The sequence below is a fragment of the Panthera leo genome, chromosome E1 (genome assembly GCF_018350215.1).
Source record: "Panthera leo isolate Ple1 chromosome E1, P.leo_Ple1_pat1.1, whole genome shotgun sequence".
Lineage (NCBI taxonomy): Eukaryota > Metazoa > Chordata > Mammalia > Carnivora > Felidae > Panthera > Panthera leo.
This window is the reverse complement of record NC_056692.1, coordinates 37,000,168-37,021,188: the sequence shown is the minus strand read 5'-3', so window position 1 is coordinate 37,021,188 and position 21,021 is coordinate 37,000,168. Positions and strand designations below refer to the sequence as shown.

At 52.2% G+C, this 21,021-nt stretch overlaps 2 protein-coding genes across 2 annotated transcripts; one reads left to right on the top strand and one right to left on the bottom strand.

Annotated features, from left to right (window-relative positions):
• The first annotated feature begins 20 nt into the window (after positions 1-20).
• On the top strand, positions 21-6,313 carry PNPO (pyridoxamine 5'-phosphate oxidase). Its single transcript, XM_042914617.1, is given in 8 exon segments — positions 21-191; positions 193-271; positions 1,157-1,281; positions 2,683-2,782; positions 3,641-3,694; positions 3,922-4,050; positions 4,349-4,419; positions 4,650-6,313. Coding segments are annotated over 8 exon segments (783 nt in total). The 5' UTR covers positions 21-135; the 3' UTR covers positions 4,819-6,313.
• Positions 6,314-9,863: 3,550 nt separating this feature from the next.
• Positions 9,864-14,786, bottom strand: PRR15L (proline rich 15 like). Its single transcript, XM_042915320.1, has 2 exons — positions 14,533-14,786; positions 9,864-10,419 (listed from the first exon to the last, which is right to left on the bottom strand). The coding sequence occupies exon 2, from the start codon at positions 10,388-10,390 to the stop codon at positions 10,088-10,090; it is 303 nt and encodes a 100-aa protein (XP_042771254.1). The 5' UTR covers positions 10,391-10,419; positions 14,533-14,786; the 3' UTR covers positions 9,864-10,087.
• Positions 14,787-21,021: the final 6,235 nt, after the last annotated feature.

Below are 21,021 nucleotides of genomic sequence, written 5' to 3'. Positions count from 1 at the left end.
CTTAGTACCTGTTAGCCGGGCTTGGCAACTGGAGAATTCTTCCTTCCCCCGGGTAAAGTCCCAGGCTGAGAAATTGGTTCCGAACCCAACGGAACCTGGCGCCGGGCGACGCCAGGTCACGTGGCTGGCGGCCTCATGACGTGCGGGCTGCGAGGCGTCACCGCGACGTTCGGGCAACCTACCGAGCGGCCCCTACCTCCACCACCTGTGCGGTGGCGGTGTCGTCATGGACCTGGGACCGATGCGCAAGAGTTACCGCGGGGACCGAGAGGTGCGGCCGCCGCCGGGCAGGGCCTCCCGCAGGGAGGGGTCCCCGCGTCATCCCCCGAGGGGAGGGGAGTTTGGGGTCACCCGCGTAGGAGAAGGGTGTTCAAAGACAACCAACAGGGGGAGGGGCTCTGGGGAAACAAGGATGAAAAGAGGCAGCAGGTCACAGTGGGTACGCGCGCGAGCTCTGGAGGCGGCCCTGGCTGGGATCCTGCCATTCACGAGGTGCATCTCCTTGGGCGATAACTTAACCCCTCTGGGCCTCAGAATTTCCTCACCTGGGAATTGAGTACCTTACTCAGGGATATTGTGGACTTTGATATTTGCAAAGTGCTTAGAACAGTGATAATCAGCTTCTAAATATTTGATAAGTGACACATGGACGAGGGGTACTGACTCAAGGAGGTGGGGAAGAGAAAGCTCCAGCTCTCACTCACTGCCTGATTCAGCCCCTTCCCTTACCATTTCCAGAAGTTCTTTTGCTTTTTCCTCCTGAGAGGAGGATCCAACAGAACTGTTTAGGAATTGAGGCCAGAGCCACCGTTTCTAAATCTGGTTGTGTGTGCGTATTTCCAGAAGTACTTGTTAAACATGCAGTTTTTCCTTAAACCTCAGACCTACTGAGAATTTGGGGGGGGGGGGGGCGGAGCCCAGGAATGTGGCTTTTTTTTAATGCTCCCCAGGTGATAGGTTTGACACCCTAATTCATCGATCACTAGCTATGGGACTTGGCAACTTATGCCATGTGTTTACGCCTCTGTCCTCACCTGTAAAATAGGACTAGCAGAACATGGGTGCTGTTTTTTGTTTTAATGAAAAGTGCCCGGAACAGTACCAGGTACACAGTAAGCGCTGTATGTGTTTATTAAATAAAACTCTCCTTTCTCAGGCATTTGAGGAGACTCAGCTGACCTCCCTGGACCCCGTGAAGCAGTTTGCTGCCTGGTTTGAGGAGGCTGTTGAGTGTCCTGCCATAGGGGAAGCCAATGCCATGTGCCTGGCTACCTGTACCAGGTAGGCATAGCTGTGGGCCCATCTGTGAGTGGGTACAGATGAAGTAGGAAACTTAGGAAACTCTCAACTTAATGGAATGCAAGTTTATGTTATAACTACGTTATTAGCATGCTGGGTGGCCTCAGGCATGTTACTTGTCCTCTCTGGGCCTCCGTGCCCTTACCTGTAAACGAAGATCACACTTCACCTAATTCCATTTAGTAATAAAATGTACTGCCTCGTTTATCTCTGCTCTTAACGCACCTCCCCCCAGCACCTCTGTCTTTCTCATCCCTATTTACCCAGTTCCCATCTGCCCTTTAAGAGCTACATCTCCTGGGGGGAACCTGGGGGGCTCAGTCAGGCTTCCAGCTTCAGCTCAGGTCATGATCTCACGGTTTGTGAGTTTGAGTCCCGCATTGGGCTCTCTGCTGTCAGCGTAGACCCCACTTCAGATCCTCTGTCCCCCTCTGTCTCTGCCCTGCGCACGCACTCTCTCCCTCGTTTGCTCGCTCTCAAAAATAAACATTAAAAAACAAAACAGTTACATCTCCTGGAACCTCTCCATAAAGCTCCCTCCCTCTTCTGAAAGCTAGCACAGTGCTTGGTTGTATTATTTATTTAACAATCGGTCATATACCCCATGAGACACCTCTTGTATTAGCCTGTTATTCAACTCTTGCTTTCTCCCCTCTATCAAAGTGTAAGGCCTTAAAGGCAGGGCTCTTGTTCTGTGCCCCTGGATATCCCCCAGAGCTCTGAGCAGAGACCCTGGTATAACCACCCTTTCTGTGATCACTAAGCATTGGCTGACTGTAGTATTGCTGGAGTCCGCTAGGACTGCTATGATAAAGTACCACAGACTGATAGGCCTACCCAACAGAGATTTTATTTTCTCACAGTTCTGAAAGCCAGAAGCCCAAAATCAAGGTGCTGTCAGAATCGGTTCCTAATGAGGCCTCTCTGGCTTGTAGATGGCCGCCTTTTTGCCATGTCCTCACATGGCCTTTCCTTTGTGCATGCAGGGAAAGGAAGGGAGAGAGAGATCTTTCTGGTATCTCTTCTCCTCTTCTCATAAGGACACCAGTCCTGTTGAAATTAGAGTCTCCCCTTTATGACCTCATTTAACCTTAATTACCTCCCTCAAAGCCCTATCTGTAAATATAGTCACATTGGGGGTTAAGGATATGGGGCGGACTCAGGGGAACACAGTTCAGTCCATAACAGGCCCCAGGCAGTGATGTCATACTTGCACCTCTAGGACAAATCCCCGAGGGCAAGTGGGAATGGGTAGCCTGTGTGCCCTGACAGTGCAGAATAAGGGGGCACAGGTGGGGGGTGCTCAGGGGAGCATCTGCGGGGAGGGGTGGTAGCAGGGACTGTGAAATGGGCTCTGATCACATGCTCTGATCTTTGCCCCAGAGACGGAAAACCCTCTGCCCGCATGGTGCTGCTGAAGGGCTTTGGCAAGGATGGCTTCCGTTTCTTCACTAACTTCGAGAGTCGAAAGGGAAAAGAGCTGGTGAGGGTTCGCAGTAAATCCTCCCGGGCCTGCAGGGTCCAGCCCTCGCTTCCTCCGTCGCTTTCATATGCCATCCCTGCTCCAACCCACGTGCTGTCTGTGGTTAGGCACCGTCCTGCCTGCGGGCCTTTGCCCTTGTCCTTCTCTTTGCCGGGAATGAGGGCTGCCTCCGACCATCCCTGTCATCTGTTTACCTAACTACCTAAGTCCCTCCTGTCCCTTCGGCTCTCAGACCCAGGAAAGTCCTCCTCAGTTCCTGTGCTACATCAGTCACTGTTCACTGTCGTTCTAACTTGTAGCTTTACTTTCTGCCCTTTTTCCAGTTTATAATTGTGGGTTTATTTATGTGGTCATGTGATTTGTATTTGTCTCCTCTGCTAAACCCCCAGTAAGCTCTGTGGGGACAGAGGCTGCATCTGTTGTTTCTGTTATCCCCACCACCACCACCCCCAGCACCTCTCCTGACGTCAAGCCTAGAGCTGATACTCTGTGTGCATTCTACTCATGAATCCAAAGGAGTAGCCCTCCCTGAGTCCATGCCAGCCCCAAATGCATTTCTGGGGACTTGCCAATCTATGGATTAGAGACCTGGCAAGCCTCACTTTGGAGTCCACATGGCTTTGGTTCTCAGCATAGCTCTACCACTTACTGTGTGAACTTGGGCATGTTACTTAACCTCTCTGAGTCTATCTCCACACCTGTAAAAGTAGGCACACCTTTGAGGGTTTCAATGAGATGCTGTAGTGAATGCATCCGCTGGGGGCCTGCGTGCTACAGACTTCCTGCCTTCTTTCTGCATGGCTGAGGTGTCCTCCCTGCTGTTCTGCTGGCTGACTGTGAATTCTCTTTCATTTTCAGGACTCCAATCCCTTTGCTTCTCTTGTCTTCTATTGGGAGCCTCTCAACCGTCAGGTGAGTGAGCATTCCCAGGACAGCCTGGGGCTCATGATGGATGAGCCCCGTGGAGGTCCCCAGGCCAGGCAAACATCCCACCTGTCAAATACCTCTCAGGGAGCTGGTCTAGTTGGGGTCAGTAGTGATGGGCCGGTGGGTAAGGAGAAGAGAGAGAAAGGAGGCCTATGTTGGTAGGCAGGGCGGGTGGTATTGAATGCTGTCTAGCCAGGGCCATGCCTGTGCAGGTGCGTGTGGAAGGCTCTGTGAAGAAGCTGCCTGAGGAGGAGGCTGAGTGCTACTTCCACTCCCGCCCCAAGAGCAGCCAGATCGGGGCCGTGGTCAGTCACCAGAGTTCTGTGATCCCTGATCGGGAGGTGAGTTGGGCCCCTCCTTAGTTCTCTGGGTGGCAGGGGCCTTCGCTCCTCCCCAGCAGCTGTCTCCGGGGATGCCAGGGCCCTCCCTCTTTAGCAGAATGAAAAGATGGTCTTCCTGGGGAAGTAAGGATGAGTAGTGGGGAAACTGACTTCCTTCATCTGACCCTCCAGTGGGACTGTGCTCCCAGAGGCCAGCCTGCCTTGATTACCTGTGTCCCCAGTGCCTGGCACACAGCACGTGCTTAGTAAATCGTTAGTAAGTGGTCTGGGCCTTCCTCCATTTCCTTCTCCTGGACAGTATCTGAGAAAGAAAAACGAGGAACTGGAACAGCTCTACCAAGAGCAAGAGGTGCCAAAGCCAAAATACTGGTGAGTGATACCTGCTGGTCCTTCAGCAAGGGGCACCAGAACCCTCATGTTTACTCACAACCACCTTATCTGTGGAATTACAGATCTATTTCCCCCTGGTAATCCTCCTCAGATGCATCCCAGCAACTTCCTTCAAGGGGCCCTGGGATGGGGACTCGGGGCGGGGGGCCCTGGGATGGGGACCTGCTGGAAAAACGCACAGAGCACGAACCCACTGCTTCTCCTTGAAGGGGTGGCTACATCCTGTACCCACAAGTGATGGAGTTCTGGCAAGGCCAAACCAACCGCCTGCATGACCGGATCATCTTTCGGCGGGGCCTGCCAACAGGAGACTGCCCTTTGGGGCCCATGACCCACCTTGGGGAGGAAGACTGGCTCTACGAGAGACTTGCACCCTGACTTCCAACCTGTTCGTGCCAACCAGAGCTGAGGCCGAGTGCTAAGAGAGGGTGTGGGGTCTGGAGCCAGACCCTTCTAAACTCAACCCATTTCCCTCCCTACCCTTTATATTTAAGGCTCTCCAGAGTTCAAGCTCCAAATTCTGTATTTTCAGTTGGCTTTCAAGTAGGTGGTCTAGTAGAGTAGATAGACATTTACAAATGGGAAAAAAAGAAATCCCACAATTATGTTCTTGACCTTGAATGTGATTTATTGGGAGAGCTCCCTCAAGAGGTAATAGCTGGTGTGATTCCCTTTTTCTGGTGACCCTGAGAGGGCCCCCAGCTGCCCTGTTACCAGTGTGACTGAGTCATACTGCCCAAAGCTGATTGATTCCAGCGTAAGCACCTGAGCCAGTCTAGCCAATCGTTTTTTTCTTGTCAACAATTTGAAATTTGAAATGAAGAGATCCAGAGTCTGAGAGGCATTGTAGCCAAGTCGTTAATGGCAGCCAAGAAGATACAGCCTCCAGCTGCTGCTCTTGAAATTCCCTGAGTGACCTTGGATCCCTTCTCCCACCTCTGGGTTGTGCAATTCCTCCTCCCACCTCAAAACACCCACTATCCTGTGGGGGGTGGGGGTGGGGGGAGGAGGAAAGGAAGAGGAAGGGAAGAGGAAGGGAAGGAAGGGAAGAAGGAAGTTAGGAAGGAAGTTGTTTGGCGCTTAAACTAGCTAGAATCAATTTCTGTTGCTTGCAACTAAAGGAGACTTAACTTATTTACTTGTGTACCCTACTGATAACTGCCTCCCATTATCTGAAGCACCATGATGTGGAAAAGAGATTAAATTTATTCTCTGGAGCTCCAAAGGAACCATAAGTGGAAGTTGCACGGAAGTAGATTTCATCTCAATGTGAGGAGAGACTTCAAATAGCCAGGACTGCCTAAGATGGAGTGGACTACCTGTTAGGTAGCAAGTGTCTCTAGAAGTATTCAATCCCAGGTAGTCAGGAGTTTTATAGAAGGGATTCATGTGCTGGTACCTATCAGCCCGGCAGATTTCAAGCAAGCTTTACTTTCTATGCTTGTTTATGAGAATTATATCTGCGTGTATATATACATACACATATATATTTCATTTTCCAGATATAAAATTGTTATAGGGATTATACCTTTCTGACTACTCCTACATCCCCTTCACCTATCCCCCCCACCCCCCCAACTCTACTGATGATGACTCCTAGACACTGGTTTTCTTCCATGCTGGAATTACTCAGGGAGCTTTAATCAGATGTGATTTAACTGGCCCGAGTGTGGTCCGAGCTTTGGGAAATTGAAAAGCTCCCCAGGGAATTCAGTGTTGCCAAAAGTCGAGAGCCTCTGGTTTAGATCCTTGCCACTCGCAGTGTGGTCCACAGACCAGCAGCAGCAATACCACTTGGGAGCCCCAGACTCATGGATCCCATTCTACATTAAAAAAAAAAAAATTTTTTTTGACATTTATTTTTGAGAGAGAGAGAGAGAGAGAGAGAGGTTGGGGGAGGGGCAGAGAAAGAGGGAGACACAGAGTCGGAAGCAGGCTCCAGGCTCTGAGCTGTCAGCACAGAGTCCAACTGGGGGCCTGAACCCACGAACCACGAGATTGTGGTCTGAGCCGAAGTCAGATGCTTAACCAACTGAGCCATCCAGGCGCCACCCCCCCCCCCCTTTCTACATTTAACAAGACCGCCCCCCCCCCCAGGTGACCCTGACCTCCAAACCAACGACCTCCCATCCTCACCATTGGATTCTTCATCAAGGCTGGGCTGAGCCCTGTGCTGAACTGTATTTACTTTTCCTGAGCTCAAGTATGGTGACCAATGACAACCTGAATGAATGGCTGTGGAGGGGAGCCAGGCTGGGTAAATGTTTGCTGTGACTAAGCCAGGACCAGAGATCTATTATCTGTGCACGTTGGCATTGAACTTGCCAACTCTGTGAACTGCTTCATTCCACTGTGTGGGTGTGTGCCGCGCGTCAGGGTCACGAACCGGCTTCTCCAAGGGTGGCCCTCTCAGTGCTGGTCCCCCTCTGAAGCCTGAGTGCAGGCAGGCATAATGCTAACCCTGTGGCCACTGTAGGAGAGGGCGCTGGGGTGCATTTCTCTACTTTGCCTTGTTTTCGGAAGCTGTGTATCCCCCCCACCCCCACCCCCTAGGTGTGGGCCTGGTTTCAGCTGTTCCTTTCCTGTTCTTTGACAATCACTGTGCTAAGTCCGTAATAAAACTTCATCAGCAGTGTGTGAGATGAATATGCAGCCTGGCCTGGCCTCATCCCCACCACCCCAGGGAAGAGGGGAGTTGGGGAATTTAAGCCACACCTCCACTCCCTAGAGGTTGGGCGGCCAGCAGGGGGAGCCCGCCGCCCAGGGTTGGCCCCTTCTGGGCAGTGCAGGCCAGTTCTGGCCAGCCCCTCCTGCCTCCCCCTTCCCCGCCTTGGGTCGTGTCCCAGTGAAACTGTGGTCGATAACCCGTAGCCTCTTGCAGCTCCTGCACATATTTGCACTCTCGGTTCCTCCTCCTCCTCCGGCCTCGTGAAAGCTTGCAGCTGCCTCCCTCTGACTCCCTGGCCAGCCAGATTTCCCTTTGGCTTTTAGTATGCACCCACCACCTGCCCCCAACTTAGGGAAATATGTGGCGCTTCCCTGGAAGATTCCTGTGGACATCACTTTGGGGCTGGAGCAGGGTCTCCCGCACAAGGCAGAGGGCCCGTAGACCCTCTCTCCTAAGAGGGGTAATGGTGGCAATGCGGTGCCAGCATTGGGTAGAAGCAGGGCTTGGTGCCCCAGGGCCCAGCATCATCCCCAAGCCCCACCTCCCTCAAGGAACCTCAAGATGGGCTCAAGTGGCAGGTTCCTATAGTCCAGTGTCTCAGAAGACACTCAGCCTTGAAGGCTTGAAGGCTTTCCCCCATTGGTGCCAGAATCCGGATTCCAAGCCCCAGACATTGCCCCCTCCTCTCCCAAGCGGATGAGAATCAAGAGTGGAAGGGGCTGTGTGCAGCAGTTATGTGCACAGGCCAGCCCCGGCTCCAGTCTCAGCTCTGCCATTGCAAGCAAATGGCTTCACTTCTCTCCGCCTCAGCTAACTCAGCTGGAAAATGGGGAGGACAGCACCTGCCTCAGGTGATGAGGGGATTGAATGAGGAACCTCGCGGAGTACTTGCCACAGGGCCTGGCCCATTGTAAGCTCTCTGTAAACCTTGGCTATTCACAGTGGACAAGGCTAGAGTATGGGGGAAGTCAGCTCCTCCGTGGGACATTTTATGGATTAAGTAATTGGATGGACCCTAGAAAGTTCCATGTGGTGAGAACGATAGGGGAAAAGGCCTTGGGGAAGGCAGCACCTGAGTCAGCCTTCCTTCCCTTCCTCTGGCTCCTGGTGTCCCTCACTCATCCTCAGAACTCCCCCTGGCCTGGGTGAGGCCACCCAACAAAGGCCCCCTTGTATAGGTCTGTTTGTTTGGGTAATAAATTTCCCTGAGCCACACTCCCTGGGGTGGAGTGGCCCAATAGCCTGCAAGGAACTGACCTGGAAGCTGCAGGACCACATTGTTTGGTTGCCACCTTGGTTTCTCCCTGTTCCCACCAAGAGCTCCAGAAATTTGTCCAATTTTTTCTAGTTCCCAGCTCCTGGGGCTTGAGAAAGATCTGGACCTAATAGCACAGGGAGCACACTCTTTCCTCCTCCTTAAACAGAAACTGTGGGCTATGGTGGAGTTCTTTAATAAAGGGAAACCAATGTTAACTGAGCACCTACTATAGGACTATTTATGGGACACTTAATATTGGCCATTCCCATGAAATAGGTACTATAACAACCCTTTTTACAGAAGAGGAAACTGAGGTAGAGGTTCAGAGAACTTTTTTTTTTTTTAATTTTCCCCAAATCACCATTTTTACTAAGCTATGGAGTGAGAATTTGAATCGTGATCCCAAACCAAACCCCTGCGATTTGGGGGTCAGTCTCCAAAGGTCTCCTCCACTCTCTTAGAGCTCCTGATGCTCTCTCTGTTGACCAGAAGGAACTGACCACTGAGTTGAAACTAGCCCCTCCCTTTGCTATACTTTCACACTGGGGACCCTTCCTTTGAAAGAAAGAGGAAAAGAAAGAAAGAAAGAAAGAAAGAAAGAAAGAAAGAAAGAAAGAAAGAGGAAGGAAGAAAGAAAGAGAAAGAAAGAAAGAAAAGAGAAAGAAAGAAAGAAAAAGAAAGAAAAGATTTTATTTTAAAGTAATCTCTACACCCAACCTGGGGCTCAAACTTACAACCTGGAGATCAAGAGTCACATGCTCTACCAACCAGCTAGGTGACCCCTGGGGATCATTTCTGATGCTTGATAGGAACATTTTGAGCACAAAGTTCTACTTTACTTACACGAAGGGAGTAAAGGCATTAGAAACGGGCCTCAGTAAATGTAAGACAAAAGCATAAATAGGTTCTCTGCTTTTGCATCATCGTTTATTACAAAGAGAAACCTACAATTATCTTTTTAAGCAAAATTCAAGGCTCCAGGACTCATCTCTGGGGCCTGTCCCTCTTAAATACTAGTAGGAGAAGGGGAGAAGAGAGTTAGCTGCTCTTAGCTCCTACCAACGCTCCCTACCCCCTCCCCGAGTGCAGCGCCCTTTGAGGATGTGTGCGGGGAGCCATGGGGTCCCTCGCCTGGCCTTCTGCAGCACCACCCAGCATCCTTCTCTCCCCGCACACCTGGGCACCAAGTTCCAGGAAGCTTCCCTCTTGTGATGGAAAGTGAGCTCAAGTTCAGGGTCTCCACCTCCTCCAGCTCCAGGAAACCACCCCATCATGTGGCTTCTGGAAAATTCACTCTCAGAATTGGTCCAGCGAACAGTTACAGGTAGAGAAGGTAGAGGGAGCAACTGAAACTCACCCTTGACCCTGTGCCCCTGGAGGAGGTGAAGTCTGTCCGCTCCCTCTCTCCATTTCTTGCCATGCCCACCTCCCTGCTGGCACCGCCACAGCAAGGAGGGCCGTCCTTCCTGGGTGGGGCTCTCATCCTCGGACTGGAGTGCTTCTGTATGTGCTGGGGGACGTGGGAGAACCCTGGGATCTCCCAGGCCTTCCAGAAAGCTGGGGTATATAAATACAAACCTAAAACCAGACATTTCCTGCCAGCAGGCATCAACTGCCCCCACGGCTTCAGCTGTGGCCAAGGAGGCCAGCGTGGCAAGCTCCTGTCTCAGATCCGGCTGACGGCAGGAGTGGGGAGGTGCTAGCATCCTCCTTGGCCCCCTTCACTGTCCTTTGTCTTCCCTGTCATCAAAGAGGTTGGGGTTCTCTGCCAACGTGGCTCGGACTTTCTTCTTCTCCTTGAAGCGGCCCGAATTGGAGACTTTGACATGCTTGCCCTTTGTGTTCTTGTCCACAATCTTCTCCAGGCGGGTGTTAAAGTTGCCGTCGGGGCCTCCGCCCTCGGGCCCAGGGGGCTCTGCGCTGCCCTCTGTTTGGGCATAGGTGTCGGGGATCTCATAGAGCACCTTGGGTGTGGATTTCTTTTTCCGCAAGAAGGTCAACTTCCACCAGCCCACTTCGGTCATGGCGTTCCCCGAGCCAAGGGTGGGGCTTTCTGCAAGAGCAGGGTGGGACAGTGAGAGGAGGCAGTGGGGGAGCAGGGGGGTACCTCGGAGAAGCCCTCTCCAAACTCCTAATCGTGGGCTATTTCAATAGTCCAGGCCTGAAAGAATTGAAGGTGAAGCTGAATGAACCCAGGAAGAGAGGGGAGAGAGGGGCCTGGGGAAGGGGCAGCCAAGTGGACACCAACAGGCCAAGGGGCCGTGGGACAGCCACATACTTTTGCCATGCAGGGTTGTAGGGAGCTTTGAGATTCCAGGCCCCTCAGGGCTGCAGGGAGGTGAACAGCTTGCCTGGGTCACCCAGCACCCAGGCCACTGACACCCTTCCCAATTTCTTCCCACTAGGCCACCAGGCCCTGCCGCCAGGAGCCGGCAGGTGGTTGGCTGGTATCAGATGGGTAGAAACACCCTGTGCATTTTGTTTAGTATTCATTATAAAATAAATAGGATTTACAATTTTGAGAGTAATTTGGACTTCCCAGTGGGGACCAGCAGGAGTGAAGGAGCTATTGCATTTTTCCTGAGCGGGAGGAAGCTCAGGCCGGGAGTGGGAAGTCCTGGGGACTGTACTAGCCTGTGACCTCTAGCAAGTTACTTCTCTGGCCCTCAGAGTCCTCAGCTGTCCCTTCCAGCCCTAACATTTAGCTCTAACGTTAATCCCTGCCCACAGAGGGAGGCATGCTTTGCAAAGTAAAACATGGTAACGGTAGTAATTATCGAGGAATGGTTCCTTTCCCCACCTAGCTTCCATGAGGACAGGAGTTTGCGGGGGAGCCAAAAGCTTGGAAATCTGGAAGGTTTGGTGAGGCCACAAGGTCCACATGAGATACGGTTTAGACCAGGCTGGACCCTCCATAAGGTACCCGACAGAGGTGGGGCTTGGAAGCTAGAATCCAGGCATCCCCACTGACAAGCGATGTGTCCTGGCTTGGCCTCATCTTCTACTAATTTCCACACTGATGCTGTCTGAGCTAGTACGTGTTCTGGGAGATGAGGTTTCCTGGACATTGTTGCTGGGGGGGGGGGATGGTGGGTGGAAGGTGGAAGAAAGAGACAGCAGACTGGAGGAATTCAGAGCAATGGAAGGGCAGGCAGAGGGATGACAGATCAAGGCATCTGTGGGCCTGGAGAGGGTGGTGGTCTGGTTCTCAGGACTCTGCATGTGGCTGTGAAGGGTCCTGGGGAGGAGCCAGTAGCCACAATATACCAGAAAGCTCGATGGTCAGGCAGCCCAAGCACAGGCAAATCTATCACCTCCTTTTTTTTTTTTTTTTTTTTAAGTTTATTTATTTATTTTGAGAGAGAGGAGGGGGAGAGAGAGAGCATGAGTAGGGTAGGGGCAGAGAGAGAAGGAGAAAGAACCCGAGGAGGGGCTCCAGCTCACAAACCATGAGATCATCACCTGAGCCGAGATCAAGAGTCGGACACTTAACTGACAGAGCCATCCAGGCGCCCCGTATGTTACCTCCTTTTAAAAACCAATGGTCTTAGCTACATTTTCTAAAAAGACCAGAAAGAAGTATGACAAATGATTAATAGTGATTTTCTTTATGGAAAAGGAATTGGGGGTGTTTTCTCCCTGTATTGTTTCTGGTTTCTAGATCTTCCCTAATGAGCAAGGATTTTTTTTTTTTTTTTTTTTTTTTAAGTGGGAGAGCATATCAAATTTGGGAAAAACAAAAGCGGGATGCTGGTCTAGGCTTGGAATGGATTGAGTCCCCGCCTCCATGGCCCCTTGCTGCTGGTGCCCCCTGTCCTGCCATATACTCAGCCCCCCGCCCAGATCACATGCCTGATGGATTCCTTGCTACCTCTTTGGGAAGCAGATCCCACATGGCCAGCTCTGTCCCTCTAGCTGAGCTCAAGTAGCAAGAGAAGCCCAGGGGAGACCTTGTGCAGCTCCCACTTAGAAAGTGAAAGGGGGTGAGAGCGGCCAGATAAATACTCTCAGGGCACCCTGGAGAGGTGAGTGCACAAAGGGGACAGCCTGAGAGGTTTGCTTTGGCAGCTTGCCCCCCACCTGGGCTTAGCACAATCTTGCACAGAACTTGGTGTTCCAGAATGGGTTTCCGGAAGGAGTTGCGGGGAGGGCACTTGCTTGGCCTGTGGGTGCCCAGTAGCTGCCTGGTCTGGGGCAAGGCCCGTGACCCCCCCCACCGCCCATCCGGGGTTGCCAAGGAACTCGGAGAGGGGTGGAGAATCCAACTCCTGAGCCGACGATAACCATCTGACTGCCCACCCCCTTGAGAGAAAGTGCTTCTGCCTGTGCCGGCTAAAATACACCTGCTTTAGGGGCACCTGGGTGGCTCAGTCAGTTGAGCATCCGACTTCAGCTCAGGTCATGATCTCCTGGTTCATGAACTCAAGCCCCACACTGGGCTCACTGCTGTCAGCGCAGAGCCTGCTTTGGATCCTCTGACTCCCTCTCTCTCTGGCCCTCCCCCACTCATGCTCTCCCTCTCAAAAATAAAAATTAAAGCAACACAAAAAAAAGACACCTGCTTTAGCGGGTGCTGCAAATCGGCATCCACGGGGCTTAACTCTCCCTGGAATGAAGGAAGTGACCGATCACAAGGAACCTTATCAGAAAACCATACAGAGAGATGGGAATAGACCTTGGACCCTGCCCTGGGACCTCCACCATGGCACCAAGTCATCAGGGCCCTTGTCTGCTGGCCTTGAACTCTGGGCTAAGATGCCTTTTGCTGTCCCTTCTGTCCGAGAGGACATAGAAGCACTGGTAAGAGATGTTTGCCCCTTTCAGCAAGACTGACGTATGAAAATCTAAACAGAAGAGATAAATTAGAGGACTGTTTATTTTACAAAATAACCAAACTATAAGATTATTTTAAGTGGTGAGTCACCCCAAGATAGTGTAAAATCTGATTTTCTTTCAATCAAAAAAGTGATGTGATATGGGGCGCCTGGATGGCTTAGTCGGTTGAGCATCCAACTTCTGCTCAGGTCATGATCTCGCGGTTTGTGAGTTCGAGCCCCGCGTCGGGCTCTGTGCTGACAGCTCGGAGCCCGGATGGAGCCTGCTTCGGATTCTGTGTCTCCCTCTCTCTCTGCCCCTCCCCCACTCATGCTCTGTCTCTCTCTCTCTCTCTCTCTCTCAAAAATAAATAAACATAAAAAAAATGATGTGATATCGAAAGCTATCAAACATCGGAAAGAGCGATATACTTAGAGCCACATGCCCACGCCTAATCACAGAAGGTCAGAGGAAACGGGGGCAGGGGGTGTCCTTGGGTTTTCAAGCAGACCCAGCATTTGGTGACATGTGGTGGGGCTATGCGGTCTGCGCGCGCAGGGCCCTTAGCTGGCCAAGCTGAGGGCTGGGCCCTCGCCCTGGGGCCCTGCAATCCATGGGATGATAGAAATCAACCCCTGAGGACGCGAGTTAGCTGCATCTCCGCTGTTTGCACAGCTTTGGAGCCCACAAAGGGCCTCACAGGATAGCCTGCCACCACCCCCCACCCTGCCTATGACAGCCAGCACCCTGGTGGGCCTGTGGCCACCTAGGACAGGCCCCACCACCCTAGCTGAGTTCCATGAACTGTTCCAAGGGCCTTGTCCAGACTGAACCAGGCCCCTTCTGAGCTGGGACAAGTTAACCATTGACAGTGTTGGGGGTGGAGGAGTGGAGGGGACTTGAGGAAGTGAGTCAGCTTCTATGCTTGAAGACAAAACCCAGAACCCCCCAGCCCCTATCCCTCTGCAGGGCCCCTGATGCCATTTGTGCACTCTGGGTAAGACTGGGCTACCCTGGATAGGAACAGAGAGATGTTCCTACCAGACGGCCAGAAACATCCTCCAGGCTGGTGGGGGGGGTGGGGGGTGGGTAGGCTCCAGCTTAGTAAGAGTTAATACAGAACTGCTCTGGAGGGAAACTTTCCCAGAAAGAGCTCTGCTGGAGGCCTGGATTAACTCCAAGAGCCAGTGGGATGAGTCTCGAGTGCTGCCTGCCCACCTAGGGGAGAGATGGGAACCAGCCCGCCTGGGTTCCCCCTCCCAGTTAGTCTTGTCAGCCATGGAAGTGGAACGGAGTGCCCTGACTGGGCTCTGTGCCTTGGTTTCCCCACCCCCTCACCCTCTGCCTGTACCTGTAATCCTGGCTGCTCCGGGCTGGAGGTGAGACCTTCCTTAGAGAAGGAGCTGAGCGTGGCAGCTGCCCGGGAGGGAGACTGGAGGAGGTAGGGGTGCCTCCAGGGTGCCGCGCCAGGCAAGGCTCAGGCCAGGAGAGCTGGGTAGGAGCAGCTGGATGGCAGGTGCAAGAGAAACAGGTGCAGGAGCGGGTACCTGCTCCGCTGCGGCTCCAGGAGTCAAGGTGAACCTGAAACCCAGCCCCTCCCGGCTAAGTAAACAGAAGCAGAGGCCGGATCAGGCTGATGAATATTCATTACCCCAGAAATCCAATCCCAGTGCCCCTGCACCCACCCAGAAGTCAGGGTCCTCCGGGGATCGCCTAGGCAGGAAGAGGAAACCCCAAGGGAAGTCTGGGGCAGGAGGAACAAGGGAGCCTCTCTCCTCAGTTTCCCCACCCTCGTGGGCCTGGCTGCACCCCCCAGCTGTAGCCAAGGTCACCCTCACCCATTTCATGCCCCAAAGAGGGTCGGACCCTCTCCATCACGGACCACATCTGGACGTGGCCCCAGGCACAACCGGGAAAGGGTTAAGCGCCGCCGTTGTTCCCCGTTGGCCGGGTGGGACGTGGGACGGGGTGCACCCTAGCTCCTTTGAACTCCGGAGTCGAAACCAGTCCCTGGTTAAACTGGTTGGCAGACCGGTTCCCAGGCTGTCCGCTCCACCCCAAAGCTCAATGCTCCTCAGGCGGGCACTGGGTGGGGGGCTGCGGTTCCCTCTTTACCTGAAGGGCCCCTCCTCAGGGTGGGGGGTGGTCCCTGGCCCCACCTTGGGCCAGGCTCTTCAGACCCACCCACCCTCAGACATGTCCATCACTTAGAGGTAGGCTTCAGGGGCTGTGAAATCAGATGCCAAGTTCCACGTGCGTGGGCAGAGGGGCATTTGTTTTTCTGATACTGGATCATGCTCCTACTGTACTCTGCAAAGTACCACTTCATGCCCCTTCCCCCAAACTTCCAGGGGTCCATTGCACGGGCCTTTGGTGGATGTTATAAAGGGGGTAACATCTGGGGCCAGCTTTCTGGGAAGGAGGAGAGATGGGGCTGTGGCGAGGCCGGAAGAGAGGGAAAGGCGAGAAGGCAGAGCGTGCTCGGGCAGGGGGCGACATCCTCACGGATCCCCTCACTGACCCACCCCCTCCTGCAAACCTCCATTAGCCAAGGTGGTGCACAGCGTTCACCCAGGGCTGCTTTCGCATCAGGCTCCGAGCCTTGGAGCAGGTTATTTTGCCGCCCCCCCTCAGGTGGCCCGTCTGTGCTGGCCTTCTCTCCCCTAGGACAGGCATCGCTGGAGAGTGAGGAACACCCCCTGTGTGTTCGGTGTCCCTGCAGCTGTGTGTCCCAGTGCGGCCTGGCTTAGATGCCCAATTCACCCACCCAGCTCCTTCCTCCAGGGTCTGAGTGTGTGCCAGGCTCTGAGCCAACTACTGGGTAGAGAAAAGGCAGACGATCCCCCTTTCCTTGGGCTCCTAATCCCCTCAACCAACCCCCAAACTAACCACCTCTCACATCTGCCCTACCATTTCCCACCCTGTTTCTACTTGGTTCAACTTCTCATGGCCTTGTGAGTTCATATTCTCCTCCTTCCTCAACAGCCCCCCTACCTCTAGGCCTCAAGTGGACAGTCCTTCAAAGGCCCCCCTTGGCCCATAGTGGAACCCACTTGGCCCAGCCCTCTTAGGATGGGCCTCTGCAGCTTCCTCTCCCAACGTGCCATAAATCCTCTCACTGGTCCCTTTCTCTGCCTACCTTCCTGGCCAAAGAAGCTGGGATTAGGAGTGCATGCTGTGTTCCTGCTCGGGAATGACCTCCTGTGTAAACTAAGACAAACCTGGGGGGCCTGGGTGGCTCAGTCTGTTTGTTAAGTGCTGACTTCAGCTCAGGTCATGATCCTGCAGTTCGTGAGTGTGAGCCCTGTGCTGGGCTCTGTGCTGATGGCTCAGAGCCTGGAGCCTGCTTTGGATTCTGTGTCTCCGTCTCTCTCTGCCCCTCCCCTGCTTGTGCTCTGTCTCTATCTCTCCAAAAAAATGAATAAACGTTTAAAAAAAATGTTTAAACCAAGACAAACCCCTATTCATCCCTCAAGGCCTGAATTAATTAGTATACCTCCTATGCCACCAGGAACTTTTTTATTCCTTCAGAGTTTGCTCATATGCTATTTAACATGATATATACCATGACTGATCATATGGGTGTATGTACACACACATATATATATATAGTATTGTAATGATCTATTCATGTATTTGGCTCCCTTAGAGAATTTTATCTCCTTGAACCAAGAATTATCTGCCACAGATTCAGACCTGACATAGTAGGGACTTAATACAAGCTTTAAAATGCAAATGAGAAATAGAAGTCTTGTCTTTACCCTAAGAAATTCTTAATCTAGCTTGTTTGCCTTTTTCCCACAGTCCCTAGGTCAGGCAAATGTGAGAGAAAGCCCATGTGATTTCAGCTACAGCAGGCTTGCTGTTAATTATCATCTTCCCAGGGGTTTATGTGAACTCAGGATATTATTTTGCAAGGTCCGCCTGCCTCTAGTAAGAAGTCTACTTCTTGGGGTGCTGGCTGGCTTGGTCGGTGGAGTGTGCGACTCTTGATCTCGGGGTTGTGGGCTTGAGCCCCACACTGGGTGTGGAGATTACTTGAAAATAAAATCTTATAAGGGCACCTGGATGGCTCAGTCAGTTGAGCATCTGACTCTTGATTTGGGCTCAGGTCATGATCCCAGAGTCATGGGAGGGAGCCCAGAGTCAGGCTCCACACTTGGCATGGAGCCTGCTTGAGATTCTCTCTCACTCCCTCTGCTCCTCTCCCCCACTCACGTGTGCTCTCTAAAATAAATAAAATGAAAAAATAAAAATCTTATTTTTTAATTTTTTAAAAACATTTTTTAATGTTTATTTTTTTGAGAGAGAGAGAGAGAGAGAGACAGAGCATGAGCGGAGAAGGGGCAGAGAGAGAGACACACACACAGAATCCGAAGCAGGCTCCAGGCTCTAAGCTATCAGCACAGAGCCTGACGCGGGGCTTGAACTCAAAAACCATGAGATCGTGACCTGAGCCGAAGTTGGACGCTTAACCGACTGAGCCACCCAGGAGCCCCTAAAAATACAAATCTTTAAAAAAATAATATAGCTGTCCCAGGAAGGTGCCCACAGCTTTCTAGATCCATCACTTTCTCTGAAAGCCCCATCTCTTTGAGAATGGACATCCCATCTAGAAGAGAACAGAAGAGGCTAAACCCTCATCCCAGCTCAAGTGTTGGGAAGACACTGGAGGGTCAATGAGATGGTCACTACCTGGGGTACAGCAACCAAGGGTCAGGGCACATTTCCATCTTTATTAGAAGGGGCTCCTCCTGGAAGCACTCCTGCCCACACTCCCTGACTCCAAACTCCAGACCTTTCTGATGCCTGGGACCTGGGGAGGGTGGGTGCAGAATCCTGTTCTCTGATTCCCACACTGCAGAAGGAGCCCGAATGAGAACTGCAGTGGGCAGGATTCGGTGGATGCCCACCTGTGGCCGGCCCCTGGAGAACACCACCAGAACCAGGTGTGGGCCGTGGAGTCTCTGGCCCACCCTCCAGACAGGGACCAGCTTGGGAAATCAGGCCCCACCCTTGGCCTTTAGGAGATTTATTTCTGGGAGGAGCTGGGCTGGGAGGGGAGTTTGAGATAAGGCTATAAACTATGAATATTTTCTAAACAGGCCACTTTATTGCTTTATGGTGTTTTTTTTTTTAACCTTTAAATGCACCTCCCTAAAACCAAGTTCAAGTATGATATTCCATATACAAACATGCAACGTGCACATTTTCAGAAATTTTCCCTTGTTGAGTGAAGGAAGTAAAAGACACCTAGGGAGTCCCAAGGATCTTGGGGCCCTATTGTGGCACGAAGACACAGGGACCATTGGGTTACAGCTGCAAGCAGTTCAGGGGGCCTGATTCTAAGTCCTGAGCTGTGGAAGGAGAGATGACGAAAAGAGCTGGAGAACGTGTAACCCTCCCCACTCCAGACCAAGTGACCCCAGTCCCTACTCATTACTAAATGGCTGCCTGCACATGTCACACCTCTTATTCCTTTCTTTACAAGCAGCCAATAAGCACCTGACTTCAATGTCAGGTGTCATGAAGCTGGGGTTACCCAGATGAACAAGCCTGTCCTCGCTGCCCACAAGGTGCTCACAGATGAGGTACGGAGGCAAACTAAAGAAAAACTAGTCTGCGGGGCTTTTAGCCCAGCAGGCAGACACACACACACACACACACACACACACACACACACACAGCATGGCTGTGAGCAAACACACAGAAAACACGGACCATATAGTAATAAACATAGGGTGGATAAAAGAAATGGATTATTTGAATGTCAAGGGTAAGCCTTCTTTTTATGGCTATTGCAGGAAGATAAGTAATAGGTGTTCTTGCCCAGAATGAGGTGTGGTAAGAAGGAACTTTGGAAAGGGGCAGGGACTGCAAGGGTGGGGGTTCCAAGCTTCTGGCACAACAACTGGGGGAAAAGATGGGAATCAGGCCAAAGGGGAGGGAGAAAGAGACCCGGGGCTGAGATGGCCAAGCAGAGTGAATGGGGTAGGCAGGGCCTCGGGAGAAGCCACATCCCACAGAGAACAAGAATGCAGGCTGGGGAGCCAGACAGGCCTGGGTTTGAATCGCAGCCCCACCAACTACCAGCTGTGTGAACTTGGACAAGTTACTTAACTAAGCAAGATCTGGCTAATAATAGTACCCCCATTATAAGGTTGTTGGAAGGATCAAGTCAGATAAAGGCTTGTAAAACATCTATACTGTCACGTGGCACACGGTTATCACTTAATAAGAAAGCTAACAACAACAACAAAAGATAGTCAAGCAGCCTGCCTGCAGGCCGCCCCGGGGCTCCGTGCTTTCCTGTCCAAAGCTGGCACAGGCCTGCTATGCCCTTCTCCACCTCCCCAGTGTCCCATCTGCTAAATCCTCAGAGGATCATGAGAATCACAGTGAGGCATCCCACATGCCACCTTCCGACCGCTGGCAGACCCCCAGGACCCAATGCCCCGGATGCCAGACCACATATGTGCTTCTCTGCCCATAGGCCCCGAGGTTCTCTGTGGCCTTTGGAAAAGGACAAACACTGCAGAATGCCGCCCCAAACCCACACTCCTGTGCTGTCTAGGGCAGCCACCCTGAGCTGAGGCCAGCGGCCGGGCAGAACTATTCTCAAACATCCTTCTGTTCCACATGAGTCACCCCGGGGAGCTGTGGGTGGGGTGAAATGCTGGTGGTCTCTGCCTCCACCAACTCACCCTGTCCTGCTGTGCCCCACCTGTTGGTTCAAGGAGGAGAGATGCACCTTGAGGGTGGGGCAGGGCCATGCTTCTTGGGGTGTCCCAGGGAGCCAGGAACACATAGTTGGAACCCAGTAAGTGTTTGTTTAATCATGGGGGGGGAGTCCCAGCAATTCTTACAGCCTGAGTCAGGACTCTGACATGGGAGCCAAATTCCCATGAGAGAGCCCTGAAGAGGCCCTTAGTTCTGCCCAATGAGCTATATCCAGGGAAATCTTTCAATCCATGTTGGAATAATGATGATTAGGGGCACCTGGGTGGCTCAGTTGGTTACGTGTCCAACTTCGGCTCAGGGCATGACCTCCTGGTTCCTGAGTTCGAGCCCCTCATCAGGCTCTGTGTTGACAGTGCAAAGCCTGCTTGGGATTCTCTCTGTGTCCCCTTCTCTCTCCCCCTCCCCTGCTCTCTCTCTTTCTCTCACAAATAAACAAATAACTTCAAAAAATTTTTTAAATTAATGACGATTAATGTTTCACACACACACACACGGTCTTCAAAGCATGAGAGATATATTAAAGCATGTTGTAAAATGCAAAGTGTTATATACGTCTAGCATGTTTATTTATGTAAGCCTGTAAACAGAAATACCAAGATAGTCAAGATAGGTGCTAGCTCCATGTTAAGGAAACTGGCTGGCAGAGAGGTTATGGAAATAGTCCAAGATCTCCCTGGATGGAAATCTAGGTCTTCTTGTTGCTATAGCACACCACACAGTTCAAGAACAAATTTTTCTGAGCCCCAAGTGCTGTGCTGGGGCAGAAACGGGGTGGGGTGGGGGTGGTCCTTTCCAAAGAACCAGCCAGAGCCTCCTGGAGGAGCTAACATCCTGGAAGGGGAGGGGCCCCAAATGGCACACCCAGCCCTGTGAGGTCCCTGGTAATCTATCCTGGGCCCACCCAGTCTCTTCCTCACTCTACCCACCTCTTGCCCAATCTCATGCCTTCCCTCAGCCTCAGCCAGCATGTGAACTTCAGATCAGTCAGCTTGTGGCTCTCCAAAGCTGCACCCTTAGCCCCAGGGCTCCCCCTGAACTCCAAAGCTATAGACCCAAGTGTCTCTTGCACACTTTTTTTACATGGGGGCCTCCCAGCACC